General features: G+C 43.0%; 1 protein-coding gene across 8 annotated transcripts in view; it reads right to left on the reverse strand.

Moving 5' to 3' along the window:
• Positions 1 to 1922: 1922 nt before the first annotated feature.
• mical2a (microtubule associated monooxygenase, calponin and LIM domain containing 2a) overlaps positions 1923 to 15390 on the reverse strand; it is a 253781-nt gene continuing 240313 nt past the window's right edge. For all 8 annotated transcript variants that reach the window (XM_041196942.1, XM_041196944.1, XM_041196943.1 and 5 more), the window contains 5 exons: positions 13083 to 13175; positions 12494 to 12587; positions 5232 to 5331; positions 4269 to 4342; positions 1923 to 2344 (listed from right to left, as the gene is read on the reverse strand). In XM_041196942.1, coding sequence (XP_041052876.1) covers positions 2160 to 2344; positions 4269 to 4342; positions 5232 to 5331; positions 12494 to 12587; positions 13083 to 13175 — 546 coding nt within the window. In that variant the 3' untranslated portion in view covers positions 1923 to 2159. The remainder of the gene's footprint in view (positions 2345 to 4268; positions 4343 to 5231; positions 5332 to 12493; positions 12588 to 13082; positions 13176 to 15390) is intronic.

Consider the following 15390-nt stretch of genomic DNA (forward strand, 5'->3'; position numbering starts at 1 on the left):
TGCCGATAAGGGGGGTGAAGGGAAGATGTGTTTGGTGGTGGCATCATGCTGGAGTTGGCGGAAATGGCGGAGGATGATCCTTTGAATGCGGAGGCTGGTGGGGTGATAAGTGAGGACAAGGGGGACCCTATCATGTTTCTGGGAGGGAGGAGTTGAATAGTACGGTGCTGCCACTCGTGTTCCATGCTGGGCTGGCCTTAATTGACCTGCCCGCATAAAATCGCAGTGCGCTGCCGATCGTGGGCTGTGGGTGGCTTCCCGACTTCCCTCGCCACCCACCCCAGCCAAGGGCAAAATTCTGTCCCCTGTTACTGTTGGAAATTTCTTGCAAGCTGTCCTGATGAGTGGAAAATGAAAAGCTTTGATAACATGTCTCTTTTATCATCAATACTCAAGTTCTGTACTACCAAACAGTTGAATAGTTGTTTGGTAGTACAGAACTTGAGTATTGATGATAAAAGAGACATGTTATCAAAGCTTTTCATCTTCCACTCATCAGGACAGCTTGCAAGAAATTTCCAACAGTAACAGGGGACAGAATTTTGCCCTTGGCTGGGGTGGGTGGCGAGGGAGGTTGGGAAGCCACCCACAGCCCACGATCGGCACCGCACTGCGATTTTATGCGGGCGGGTCAATTAAGGCCAGCCCAGCATGGAACACGAGTGGCAGCACCGCCTGTGTGGGCAGGGGGAAGTGGGCTAGTGGGCAGAGCGTGAACTTCGGGCATGCGTGCAGAAGAGTGCTTCAATCTTCCCGAGGCATGGAGCTACCTCAGGGAGATAAAGCTGAGTAAAAAAAAAATGAAGTGAATAAAAATGTCATAAAACATGTTCCCTCACGAGACTCTGTCCCTCATGAGCAGTGACATGTTTTTAATTCAAGTGTGAAATTTTTATTTTATTTTTATTTGCTTTAGAAAACCTCATTCAACGCATAAGGTTGGGCAGGCAGTGTAAATTTGAAATTAATTACCTTTTTAATGGCCTTAATAGGCCCTATAATTGTCGGCAGGCGTGCTGCCGATTCCAGTGCGCGCCCGCCGAATGAAATATCACGGGACTACGTGATGACTTTGGGCGCTCACCTGGCGTCATCGTGCATCATTTTATGCTCAGCCAGGTCGGACACGCATCCGCCTGCCGAGATTAACATTCTGCCCAGGAGAACAACAATTTATACTGTGCAAGAAGAATATGTTGAGAGGGGGAGATGAAGAAGAGCGGGAAGAGGCTTGTATGGAACATAAACCCCAACCCTGTTGGGCTGAATGGTACTTTCTGTGCTTTAAATGTAACAGGATAGTTAGGCAATTCAGTAGGATGCACCTCCCTTTAATAAGAATATATTTTCCACTTAACAATAACCAAAACATTTTTTTCTTAGGTTAATACACCTTAATGCTAAAATAGAACGGAATATTACACTCTGAGACATAGACACTGTGATTGTGTCCAATACAATCGACATTCGGTACATGTACCATTTAATGTCTAAAAAATTCAGAAATTCTTTGAATGCCAATTCCTATCTCATGTCTCACAGCCACAAAAAAACACAAGGGTCACATTGTCAATCATAACGTAAGGTCGACATGTTGAAATTGGAAACAAGCTTTACAGCACGCTTTCCACTGAGTTTTGATTGCTGAAACATTGGGCTGCAAGATGAGAGGACATGCAAAAATAATAACGCAATATAAAATATCGCACAAAACTTTTGTACATGCAAACATTACCCCAAACAGAAACATAAACAGAATTACCTGGAAAAACTCAGCAGGTCTGGCAGCATCGGCAGAGAAGAAAAGAGTTGACGTTTCGAGTCCTCATGACCCTTCAGTTCTGTTGAAGGGTCATGAGGACTCGAAACGTCAACTCTTTTCTTCTCCGCCGATGCTGCCAGACCTGCTGAGTTTTTCCAGGTAATTCTGTTTTTGTTTTGGATTTCCAGCATCCGCAGTTTTTTTGTTTTTATCTCTGAGAGTAAAGTCATGCCTGATGTAGAACAGGTGGGGGATCCATCTTAGGCAGGTTAGGTAACAATGATGCCCTCCACCAATCAGTGCGTTCTCCATTGCATTACTGCCAGTGAAGGATTCTAGTATATATTGTCCATTTATAAACCACTGAGACTATTGTTGGGTCTGAAAGCCAAGATGTTCAGGACCAGTTCAATTTGTAGCCCTTGGCCACCAGCCAACTTTCTAAATCTTGATCCTTTTCCTTTTCCTGGAGTCTCTGTTCTTCAAGCAGAATGACCAGTTTGTCTCTCTGTTTGATCACATCCAACATTTCATTCAGAACCTGCTTTTCCTCAGCGATCTCCTTCTCTGTCTTCTTGGAGTCTATTGGGAATAATAATATTGAGAAGGTGAGCAAGCTTAAACTTCCACAGACTAGGAATTAACTTTTACAATCCAGTGTGCAGGACAGGTACAAAACAAAGTAATCAGCAAAGAGATTAATGGAAAGCTGGCCTGTAACGCAAGGTGGCTGGAATATAAAGGAGTGTAAGTTATGCTACAATTATACAAATCTCCGGTTAGACCACTGATTACAGTCTGGAGTAACTGTGTTCGGGTCTGGGCACTGCACCTCAGGAAGGATATTTCAATCATGCAGATTCACCAGAATGATACCAGGGTTTAAAAGGTTTCATGGGCTTGTACTTCCTTGAGTTTAGAAAGTTGAGAGTTAATCTGGTCGAGCTGTTTAAAAGGATAAATTTGTTAGAGGGACATTTCTCAACAAGGATGCATAATGTTAAAAATAGAACTGGGTCATTCAGGAGTAAAATTAGGAAGCACATCTTCACCCAAAGCCTGTGGATGCTGGGGCTCAATTGAAGCTTTCAAGATTAAGGTTGAAAGGTTTTTGTTGGGTAGGTAAGGGCGTTGGAGGACATGGAGCTAAGTTGGGTCAAATGGAACGGAGGTGTAGAGATCAGCCATGACCTGATTGAATGGCTTGAGGGACTGAATGGCCTCCTCCTGGTCCTATACAAAACCAACTCTATGTTGGGGCCCAAAAATTCAATGGTTCACAGACATTGGGTGTGACAGTTTGGCCAAAGCGCACATAGCTAGTTGTTACAGAGAATGGGCTGTTAATTTCAATTTGGCATTGGGGGGGAGGCGGGGGTGAAATGCCAGCAGTATTCCAGCTGGGCGGGTGGTAAGGGGTGTCTCCAATTGCAGCAGGACAGGGATCTTCCATGTTTCCATTCTGGGTAAGCTTCCCAGGACACTGTACTGCAGAGAAAGAGCTTTGGGATTATCCTAGTGCCAGCCTGGGAGTTTTACGCAACTGCCCCAATAGTTCTCACCAGGTGTAGGTCATACTCCGAGATTTGTGCATGGCTCCAAGAAGGAAGGCAGTTGAGGTAATCAATCTCAGATATCCTTGGGAGCATCCTATCGGAGTTTCCCATTGCCTCTCTGGCTCTGGTGTGCCACTGCAGGCCGGGACAACCATTCCTAATACGCAAACCATTTTAGGATCAGGGATCGAGATCACCAGCACGAAACAACAGCAGATGGATGTCTCAGCTCACAACACAATGCTCCTGATTGCTTCCCTGCCTAAAACCTGCACAAGATAGTCTAAAACCATCTGTGGGAGAATCCAAATCTAGCGGCCATAAATATAAGATAGTCACCATTTAATCCAAAATGGGATTCAAGAGAAATTTCTTTAGCCAAAAAATGGTGAGAACGTGGGACTCACTACCACAAGAAGCAGTTGAGGTGAATAATATAGAAGCATTTAAGAAGAAGCTACATAAACGCCTGAGGGAGAAAGGAATAGAAGGATAGTTGATAGGGTTCAATGAAGAAGAGTGGGAGGAGGTTCTTGTGCAGCATAAACATTGGCAAGGATCTGTCGGCTGAATGGCCTGTTTCTGTGTTGTACATTCTCTGTAATTCTATGTTATCTGTATAAATAACTTCAGCTTCACACACACAACTGTATAACCCAACATGAAACTTGTTACTATTAACAGTGCACTGTCGGTGGAGGGAGTGAATGTTTAAGGTGGTGATGCGGTGCTGATCATGTGGGCTGCTTTGTCATGGTTGCGTTTCTGATCACCTCTGAATTGACTCCTTTGAAACCAATGAAGATTACACAGATTGCTAACAGCCCCTGTTTTAATTAAACACTGGCAGCAGAAATACAGCAGCTTGTTGCTGGGTAATTTGCAATTATCCACCTAGCGCCAAGACCTGAGTAATTTAATTAAGACCCATCACAAGCTATAATGCTCACCGTCAACTGCCATCTGATCACGAAGCAGCTGCTGTAACCTGCTCTGCTGATCTTCCAGTTCCAGCTCGCGAGCACTGTTAAAATACAAAAGGGAGAAATTGGAAATGCTGCCAATCTGGGAATTCTGTGCACATCAATTAACCTTCTCGCATGGCTTGCAGATCAGTGTAACCTGTGGAGGCAGATATAATCAGGGCTTTCAAAAGGGAATTGGATAAGCGCCTGAAGAGAAAGAAATTTGCAGGGCTACGGCAAAAGGGTGGGGAATGGGACTGGGTGAGTTGCTCCTGCGGAGAGCTGGCATGGTCGCTGCAGGCCAACTGCTTCATCTGTTGCTATGCCTGGGGGCATTGGAATAACCAGACACACAGAGAGTACATGGAGAATCAGGCCCGAGTCTAAATTTCCAACCATTAGAGGTAGAGAGGTGAACTGGTTTTAGGGATGTTATTCCAGAAAGCTAAAACCCTGCTCAGCGATCCATTCGGACTCATTTAAAATTAAAATAAAGAAATGTCGCAGCAACACAGGGCTGCTTCTGAAGAGTTGCTACTGGAGCTTTCAACCCAAGGCTCAGGTACTGGAGAAGGACCATTGTAATTTGGTTGTAGATTTGGGTCCCACTACACAGACCTGAGCCTAAAATCCAGGCTGACACACCAGCACAGCACTAAGGGAGTTCTACACTGTCAGAGGCGCTGTCGTTCAGGTGAGACATTAAACTGAGATCCCCTCTCTGGTGGACATTAAAGATCTCATGGCCACTATTCCAAGAAGAGCAGGGGAGTTTTCCCCGTGTCCTGAACCAATATTTATCCCTCAACCAACACAATTAAAAATAGAACATATTATCTGGGCATTATCACATGGATAGCTGTGGGAGATTGCTGTGTGTTAATTGCGACAGTAACCACTAAGAACTCTGCTAATACTCTCCACTGAAGCATAAAATGGACTACTCACAATATCATCATTTCAGCTTCGTAACGAACCAGGGCATTCTTTTCCATTACCAGCTTGAACCATTTCTGCATCAGTTGAGGTTCCTCTTTTGAGTTGAGCTCTAAACATTTAGATAAAAAATCCAGTTAGTGGATAATCTATTGTCTTGTGCAAATCATACAATGCAGGAAAATTTATCCATTAAATTTGGCACATATTTCATCGAAAACTCATTGTAAAGTATCTGCAGTACAGGTAACTTCTGTAGGTTGTGTTGAGCTAGGTATTTTCAATGTTAAAGATGACACTCTAGGTAACCCATAATACCCACTGTTTTATGGTAGATTCTATTACACCACAATTGTGCAGTCTGGCTCCCCGTTTTTTGGATAAAAATTATTTCTGAAATTCTTTTCATTTTTGGCTCAGTGTCTGAAATTTCTAATTTCCAAAATGAGTGATTAAACAAAGTGAAGATTCACCATATTATATATTTCACAATAATGCGATTACACTTATCCTTTAAATGAGCTTTTGGGCGGAATTTTACACAGGCAAGATTTTATTGAGCCGCTGAAGTCGATGGAATTTTGAATGGCTCGCCTCATTTTATGGCCCAGCCACCTGCTGTAAAATTCCATCCTTTGAGTCTTTTAACGCTTCATTAATATTTTTACTAATGTGAAGTCAGAGTACTATGTGTATGTGTATGAGAGTGTGTGGATCTGTGTGTTTGAGTGTGTGTATGAGAGTGTGCGTATCTGTGTGAGAGTGTGTGCATGTGTGTGTTTGAGTGTGTGTGTATGAGGGTGTGCGTATCTCTGTGTTTGCATGTGCTTGTGTGAGTGTGTTTATCTGTGTGTTTGAGTCTGTGTGTATCTGCGTTTGAGTGTGTGTGTTTGAGAATGTATATATCTGTGTGTTTGAGTATGTGTTTGAGAGTGTGTGAGTGTGTGGATCTGTGTGTTTGAGTGTGTTTGAGAGTGTGTGTATCTGTGTTTGAGTGTGTGTTTGAGAGTGTGTGTATCCGTGTGTTTGAGTGTGTGTGTGAGTGTGTGTATGTGTGTTTGAGTGTGTGTATGAGGGTGTGCATATCTCTGTTTGCATGTGCTTGTGTGAGTGTGTGTATCCATGTGTGTGAGTGTGTGTGTTTGAGAGTGTGTGTATCTGCATTTGAGTGTGTGTGTTTGAGAGTGTATGTATCTGTGTGTTTGAGTGTGTGTGTATGAGGGTGTGCATATCTCTATGTTTGCATGTGCTTGTGTGAGTGTGTATATTCGTGTGTGTGTGAGTGTGTAAGAGTATGTGTGTCTGTGAACAAAATTTTATGATTCATCAGGGTTTCTGCGCCCTGCAGCCATTTAACATTTGGAGGGGCATTAATTGGCTCAGGGTGAGACTTCCACCCTTATCTAAGGAGGAAATCTCACCTCCGAGGGCTGACGGCCAAACAAATGACCGACAGTTCTGTGTTCCCAGCAGTGCCACCGGGAGTGGTGGCCAATGCAGGGCCTGCATACAGACCCCAACAGAGATCATTGCTAGGGCCAGATGGGGCGGTAAATTGGAGGGGTTTTCAGTGCTGCCAGGATAGGAGGCCTGGGTGAGATGGTGGGGGGAGATGGGGGGAAGGTGGCGGGATTGGTGATGTGCACACTCCGAGAGGAAGGAGAAACCTAAAGGGTCCAGACTTTGGGGGTGCCTTCGATGGGACCAGGGTGTCTGTAAAGAACAGCCCCCCCATTTCCTGCCATTAGCCTGAGGAGTGGGAACTGGCAGGCTTCAAGCTTGTCGTTGGCCTTGGCCCACACCAGGAATGGTCACAGTGAGGTGGGAAAAGACATTTTATGATGCCATTAATTGGACACTTCAGGGTGGGCAGCCTGATATCTCCCCCACCTTGTGTAAAATTGCAGTGAGGCTGGAGGTGTGCAGGTAGGCGCTGGGAAATGCCCATGGCATTTTGCCCAATTTTATGCCCCCCACCCCCAGCCAATCCACCCTGAGGAGCATAAAATTCTGTCTTTTGTAGGAGACTGTGTGTGTCATAAACGTGTGTTTGACACCTCCCTATTTTTATACTTCATCCCACTTACGATGAAGCTGACATTTCATTTGCCAGCATCTCACTCAGTGCCAGCTCAAGGGACATCACCACTCACTCCCTCACGCACATCCCCACATTTCCACCTGGCTTCATCCCCTCTGGAGACTGCCTCCACAGCCCTCAACATTTTGAAGCCACTTGCACAGATCAACATGCACCCCCGCATACAGACCCTGGGATATTCCCTTTCCCCAGTACAGCCCTCACCCTGCAACCTCTTCCCTTGCCTGAGGTCACGTCCCCCACTTCCCCAAGCAAGCACTGGCCTTGTAGCCATTGAAAAGCCTTATGGCTGGTCTGGTAGGTAGAGAGCTGCCCGTGAACCCCCCTAAAAGTGATATGGTGTTGCCTGTGAAGCCTGGCACTGATGACCGTGAGTATTGCCCGAAACCAGGTAGGTAAACTAGCCTCGAAGTCCTGAGCAAAGTGCAGCTTGCCAGGTGCATGTCGCTTATGTACAGTTGTGAAACGTATTGGTGTGATTGGATGATACAACGTGGGGAGATGATTCCGGTGAGCAGGGCTTATAATGAGATGCTAAAGTGTTGAAATTAGATTTCCAATGTGTGGCAGCGAGAAGTGCAGCCCCCCATTGATGGGTGGAGTGGACAATTGCAAACTGCTTTCATGATGGCATGAAACCAATTTTTGGCCTTCTTGCCATATTATGTCCAAGCCGCCCCCACCTGCCATGATACCCAACGCCAACAGGACTGGAAAATTCCAGTCTTTGTATCCTCCCCATAACCTGCTTTCCTACCTATCTTTGTGTCATCAGCAAATTTGGCTACAATTCAGTTGGTCCTTTCATCCAAGTCACTAATATAGATTGTAAAGAGTTGAGGCCTCAATACTGACCCCTGTGGCACTCCCCTAGTTCCAGTTTGCCAACCCATTTATCCTGACTCTGTTTCCTGTTAGTTAGCCAATCCTCGATTTATGCATGAGCTCTTATCTTGCTTTGTTACATCCTCAAAGAATTTTAGTAACACAATTTCCCTTTCATAAAAGCATGCTGATTCTGTTTGATTGTATTGTTATTTTCTAAACATCCTGCTACTGCTTCCTCAATATTGGGGCTAGCATTTTCCCAATGACAGGTGTTAGACTGACTGGCCTATACTTTCCTGCTTTCTGTCTTCCTTCTTTCTTGAATAAAGGTGCTAGATTTGTGATTTCCCAATCTTCTGGGACCTTGCCAGAATCTAGGGAGTTTTGGAAGATTACAACCAATGCATCCACTATCTCTTTAGCCACTTCCTTTAAGACCCTAGAATGCAGGTCATCAGGTCTAGGAGACGTGTCAGCCTTTAGTCCTATTAGCTTTCCTAGTACATTTTTCTGATTGTTTTACATTGCTCCCTCCCTTTTGCCTCTTGATTTTCTAATATTCTTGGGATGCTTTCTGTATCTTCGACTGTGAAGAGAGATACAAAATATTTGTTCAAAGCCTCTCCAATTCTTTGTTTTCCATTATTAATTCCCCAGTCTCACCTTCTAAGGGATATTTAATATTTAATTTAGCTAGTCTCTTCCTTTAATTTATATTCTTAGAAGCTTTTACTATCCATTTCATATTTCTTGCTAGTTTTCGCTCATTCTCCAATTTCTCTCTTTTTTTTTTAGTCATCCTTTGTTGGTTTCTAAAATTTTCCCAATCATCTGTGCTGCCATTAATCTTTGCAGCATTGTACATCTTTCTTTCAATTTGTTACCATCCTTAACTTCCTTAGTCAGACACAAATGATGCATTCTTCTTTGGAATATATCATGGTTGACAGTTATGAAACATTTCTTTAAATGTCTCTATCATCTTACCTTTTAAACTATTTTCCCCATTCCACTTTAGCCATCGCTTTCTTCATACCTTTCTAATTGCCTTTATTTAAGTTTAAGACACTAGTTTCAGATCCTAATTTCTCACCCTTAAATGGAATGTGAAATTCTGTCATGTTATGATCACTCTTATCTAGAAGATCCTTCATGAGGAATTAATTAATCCTAACTTATTACACATTACCAGGTCTAAAATACCCCGTTCCCTTGTTGGTTCCAGAATGTATTGTTCTAAGAAACTCTCAAATACACTCTATGAACTCATCCTTCAGGCTGCTATTGCCAATTTTATTAATCCAATCTATATGAAGATTAAAATCTCCCACAATTATTGCTGTACCTTTCTTACAAGCCCCCATTATTTCTTGATTTATACTCTGCCATACAGTGTAGTTAATGTCAGGGGGCTTATAAAATACTCCCACCTGTTGGCGTGTTTGAGTGTGAGTGGGTACGTTTGTATCAGTTTGTGTTTGTGTGAGTGTGCATGTACATGTGAGTGTGTTGCTGTGAATGCACGTTTGTGTGTGAGTGAGTGTGTTTGAGTGTGAGTCTGTTTGAGTGCTAGTGTGTGTGTGCATGTGAGAAAGAGAAAGTATAGCAGTATGTAGCTTTTGCTCATTGCTTTATATTGTTCTGAGACAGTCACTGGAGAGAGGGGGGATAGAGACTGTGGCTAGGGCACTGAGATTTTGGCAGGAACCAAAGATGATGGCTCCAGCCTTCCCAATGTTTAATTGATTGGGTTCCTGTGTGCAGAGAAACAAGCTGACCCACAGAAACAAAGAATGGCACTATGACTGTGATATTGTCACACTGGGGGACTACAACATCCAGAATGCTCCAGAGTCAATGCACAATACATGCCAATAAATTACTTCTCTGTAATAAATATAATACTGCCCTTCCCTTCTCATTTAGGATAATACAGCACTGTACAGGAAGGCTGGCAGCTACCTTTTTATGGTCCATGTTTTTAAAAATCTGATCTTTTAAAGACACATCTAATTTTCTAAATGGTCAAACAAGTGTTTTTTTTCAGAAACAGTTTTCTGATTGGAACACCCACTATCTTCCTTGATACACTCTCAGCTTTAACAAATTGATGAACCCTTCCCTCTTTCACATTCCAAATGTCTTAGCTTTAATATCTTGTACCCCCACTCCCCTACCCCACCACCAAAAATATGTTTTCAGTCTCTTCCACTGACTGTGTTCCACTCGCTAGAATCCTATTCTGTTAGCATCCCTTTTCCCCACTCTTTATTCACCCCTGGTTATGCTCCATCCCTCACCAGTTTTGCCTGACTGATTCAAACTCAAAATTAGGCTGCCTTGGCTGGAAAAGTGACCAAGCTGCAAATTGCAGAGTGCTGACTGAACTCAGTCCACAACCCAGGCTGAGAACTGCACAGGCCTGCGGGCTCCACACTAAGGCCAGAGATGGGTGACTGAGGTTCCTGGAAGCGAGATGCTGCTTGTTCCGCAAATCCACATGGACTGATCTCTAAATTATTTGGAAAAGGTTCATGAACCTCCTGACTCCATCCCCTCCCCCCATTGGCCCTGCCACTGCTTCCCACCTCCCCAGCCTCCTTAGACCATCTGTTGGTCTCCAACCTTCCACTCTCCGTAGGCTTGAGCTCATCCAAAATTCTGCTGCCCTGTATCTTAGCTCACACCAAGTTCTGTTCAACCGCCACCTTTGTGCTTGCTGACCTACAAGGGTCCCGGTCCAGCAATGCCTTGCATTTAAAATTCTCATTCACCCCCCATGGCTGCACCTCCCAGTTCTGTAACCTCCTCCAGCCCTTCAACCCTCTGAGTTCTCTGTACTCCTCCAATTATGGCCTTTTGCAAATCCCCTGATTTTAACCACTACACCGTTGTTGGCCATGCCTTCAGTTGCTTGGGCCCTAAACTCCAGAATTACCTCTCTAAACCTCACTTTCATCCTTTCCAGATGTTCATTAAAACCCACCTCTTTGACCAGGCTTAATGGTTCTAGTATTTCTTTTTTTGGCTCAGTGACATATTTGTGTCTGATTCCACTTCTGGATGCTATGTGAATGGAAGTTGTTGTTGGGACTACCCAGCAGTTCTTTGTCGCAGTGGAATTTTAATGATTGAAGTCATGTATTTGGTACAATTTACTGACTATTACCATTGCTTGTGAGGGTTAGGACAGCCAGTCACGCTTTTAAAAACTACTTTGCAACCTGATGGAAAAGCATGAATTAAAATTTGAAAAATAATCTTAATGTTATGGATTAGTGAGCAGAGTGAGTCATCTAAGAACATTTGGCTAAATCATCAAATCTCAGCTAAAGTGGGCCCTGTGCACCGTTACATAAAACAAACACTGACCTAAATAAATATAAAGCAAGAGACTCCCTTATCTTTTGAGGCCAATTGTGCTACAAGGTTATAATCTGTAGATTGTATGGTTCTGGTGGCAGTGAAGGAAATGTTGATCATTTGCTGAAGGTCACAACCCTGCAATAATTTCACATAATTCCCTGGGTTAGAGAACAGCAGGGTTGCCAATCCTCCCAGTATTGCCCCATGAATTTCAAGTTTAATCTCTGTTTCAATTTCTTTCATTGTTAATTTTTAAAAATTGGGAATGGAACAAAACAACCACTGTTGGATTGGACGGGGCAGCTGGGGATAGGAGGTTGTGTGATGGAACCTCCAGGACTACATTCAACAAGAGTTGGCAACTCCTAGAGAATGCTGCCCTCTGCTGGCCTGCTCACTCCAATTCATTCTGGCCACTGGCTAATTCTGAACAACAAAAGAATCATTCATTATTAATCTGTCTCAATATCTTTAATTATCAGCAACAACTAGTATTCTTATTCTACCAGATCAATTGCAACGGTTCAATAAGGTGGCTCACCAGCATCTTCTCAAGGGCAATTAGGAATGGGCAACAAATACTGACCTTGCCAGTGATGCCCATCAAGTTTGGGGCAGGCAAAAGAGAGAAGAGTGGGTCAATAGGCTAGGGCATATAACACAGAGATTATGAGGCTGTAATTAAAAGAGGTTTAAAGGGACATTGGTGAACCAGTTGGGTTTAAACCTGCCGTCCTTACCTCTTCTGGGCCTATATGTGACACCAGACCCAATCTAATATGATTGACTCTTATTTGCTCTCTGAAATTGCCTAGCAAGCCACTTATATTAAGTTGTATTAACCTGCCAGTGGCTCAAGAAAGCAGCACACCACCATTCTCTCAAGTACAAACAGGGATAGGCAATAAATGCCAGCCTTACCAGTGACACCCAAAACCTAAGAGTCAATATGGAACACAGGCCAAGCAGAGATAAATACCTGATTCACCCCGTAGAGCTTTCTCCAACAGCACACCACGTTCTTCCAGCACTCGCTGTTTTTCTTCAACTTCCTGCAGCTGACGCTGAATAATCTGCCAGAATAATCCTCTTTAAGCAGGTTTTCAATGTACACAGGATATGGTAAAAACAGCCCCCAAACGCCCTCACAGAAACAGTCGGACAAACTCTCCCCTTCCTCCCTCCATCAAAGTATACAAACCATCAGGAAATCTTGAAGATGTGCTGGTTACTCATAGATAACTAACATTGAACTATCAAAACTCCTCTTAGCGTGATCAGTGGATATTAAGATGAGGGAACATGCAGTTGAATCATCGCTTCCAGTAATATGAAACATTTTTTTAATGTTTATTTTTTATGTTTATGGGATGTAGGTGTCACTACCAACATCATCCTCAAAGTACATTAGCAGTTCCATAACTCACAGAGCCTCAGTCATATTACTTCACCACATTCTTAGGTCTTAAAATTATAACCATCCATTGAGATATGCAAACATTTCTCATCTACTCCTTGCTGTTATTGGCTTTGTCTAAAGGTAATGTCGACTCATTTCTGGACTCTACCTGTGCCCTGTGGAGGCGCTTTACTTCCTCCTGCTTCACTTGCTGCAGTGCAAAATTCCGCATCTTCCTCTTTCTTCTGAAGCTTTGACCTTCCTGAAAGTGGAGGAGGCAAAACTCATCAAAACATCAGAGACCTATCGTTCACTTCAAAGAACAAAGGAATCGACTAGCATTTATACAATACCATTCATGACCTCAGGACATTCCCAAGCAATTTGTAACCAATTTTTCAAGTGTAATCACTGTTGAAATGTAGGAAAAATGGCAGCCAATTTACAAACAGCAAGATCTCACCAATAGCAATGTGATAATGGCTATATCATTGGGTCTAATGTTGTTGTCTGATAGTTAAACAGCTGTAACTCATACTGGTTGAGACAGCTCAGCTTTTCACCGTTCATCTGTAAATACAATAGGTATATCCTAGTTTATGTTAAAACCCATTTAATATTTGGTGTTATCTCTTCTCTGAGGAAATATGGGGCCTAATTAAATTTTGCATATTTTCCAACAGTATGTTTATAATGAAAGGGTCTTTCTGGAGACACACTATGCACCATATACGAAACACATAAGACTATCCTTCATATCACATGAGTTTGGGTCCACCCATAAAAGCTGACCCAAAACTGCGACCTATACCACCAAGGAGGGCAAGGGCAGCAGATGCATGGGAACACCGCCACCTGCATATTTCCCTCCAAGCCACACACCATCCTGACTTGGGACTACATTCCGCTCCTTCACTGTTGTTGGGTCAAAATCCTGGAACTACCTAACAGCACTGTGGATGTACCTACACCACAATAACTGATGTGGTTCAAGAAGGCGGCTCACCACCACCTTCTCAAGGGCAATTAAAGGGTGGGCAATAAATGTTGGCCTAGCCAATGACACTCACATCCTGTGAAAATAATTTTAAAAAGCTGCTTTATATGAAAATGAGTTGGTAATTGTCAGCAACTCTAAGTTGGAAGGAAAGAGAAAAAATCTTACAACTCTATAGTGCCTTTCAGAAATTTAGGACATTGCAAAGCAGTTTATAGCCAATAAATACTTTTGAAGTGTGGTCACTGTTATAATATAGGAAAGACAGTAACCAATTGTACACAGCAAGCTCCCACAAGAGCATTGTGATAGTGACCAGATAACCTGTTTTTTCTTATTGAAGTTGGTTGAAAGATAAATATTGACTGGGATACTGGGGAGAACTCCCATGCTTTTCTTCAAAATAGTGCCACGGGATCTTTTATGTTCACCTGAGAGGCGCATTCCACTTAAAGAAGCAGAAAATAGGCACTTTAAATTGACAGCAATTGAGTTGTGATTAATTAATGATCTCATAGTAAAGGAGCCTCTAGGGAAGAGTGATCATAGCATGCTAGAATTTCAAGTTCAGTTTGAGAGCGAGAAGCTTGTGTCCCACACTAGTGCTATGGAGTTAAACAAAGGTAACGACTTATGCATGAGAACAGATTTGGCCCTAGTGGACTGGGCAGGAAGACTACAAGGTCAGGCAGTTGTTGAACAGTGGCAGATATTTAAGGAGATATTCAATTCCTCCCAAGTAAAATATATTCCAAAGGGGAAGAAAGATGGTAAAGGTGGGGAGGTTGGGGGCGGGGTGGTGGTGGTGGTGGTTGTTGGGGGGGGGAAGCATCCATGGATAAGCAAGGAAGTTAAAGATAACATAAAGACAAAAACTAAGACATACCAAATTGCAAAGGTCAGTGGAAAGCTGGAAGATTGGGAAACTTTTAAAGATCAACAAAGGGTTACTAAAAAAAATAAAAAGAGCAAAGGTAAATTATGAAAGAAAACTAGCGCAAAATGTAAAAACTGATAGCAAAAACTTCTACAGTATATAAAAAGAAAGAGATTAGCTAAAGTGAATGTTGGTCCCTTGGAAGATGAGACTAGGGAGTTAATAGTGGGGAGCGCAGAAATGGCAGAGACGCTTAATCAATATTTTGCCTCAGTTTTCACGGTGGAGGACACTAGTACCATCCCAATAGTAACAGATAGTGCAGAGGGTATAGAGAAGGAGGAACTTAGAACAATCACCATCACTAGAGAAAAAGTAATGAGTAAACTATTGGGATTAAAGGGTGACAAGTCCCCAGGACCTGATGGCCTATATCCCAGGGTCTTAAAGGAAGTGGCAGCAGAGATAATGGATGCAAATGGATGCATTGACAATAATATTCCAAAATTCCCTGGATCTTGGAAAGGTTCCAGTGGATTGGAACATTGCTAATATAACGCCCTTATTTAAAAAGTGGGGGAGGCAGAAAGTAGGAAACTATAG

Source organism: Carcharodon carcharias, chromosome 10, assembly GCF_017639515.1.
Source record: "Carcharodon carcharias isolate sCarCar2 chromosome 10, sCarCar2.pri, whole genome shotgun sequence".
In the NCBI taxonomy this organism is placed as follows: Eukaryota; Metazoa; Chordata; class Chondrichthyes; order Lamniformes; family Lamnidae; genus Carcharodon; species Carcharodon carcharias.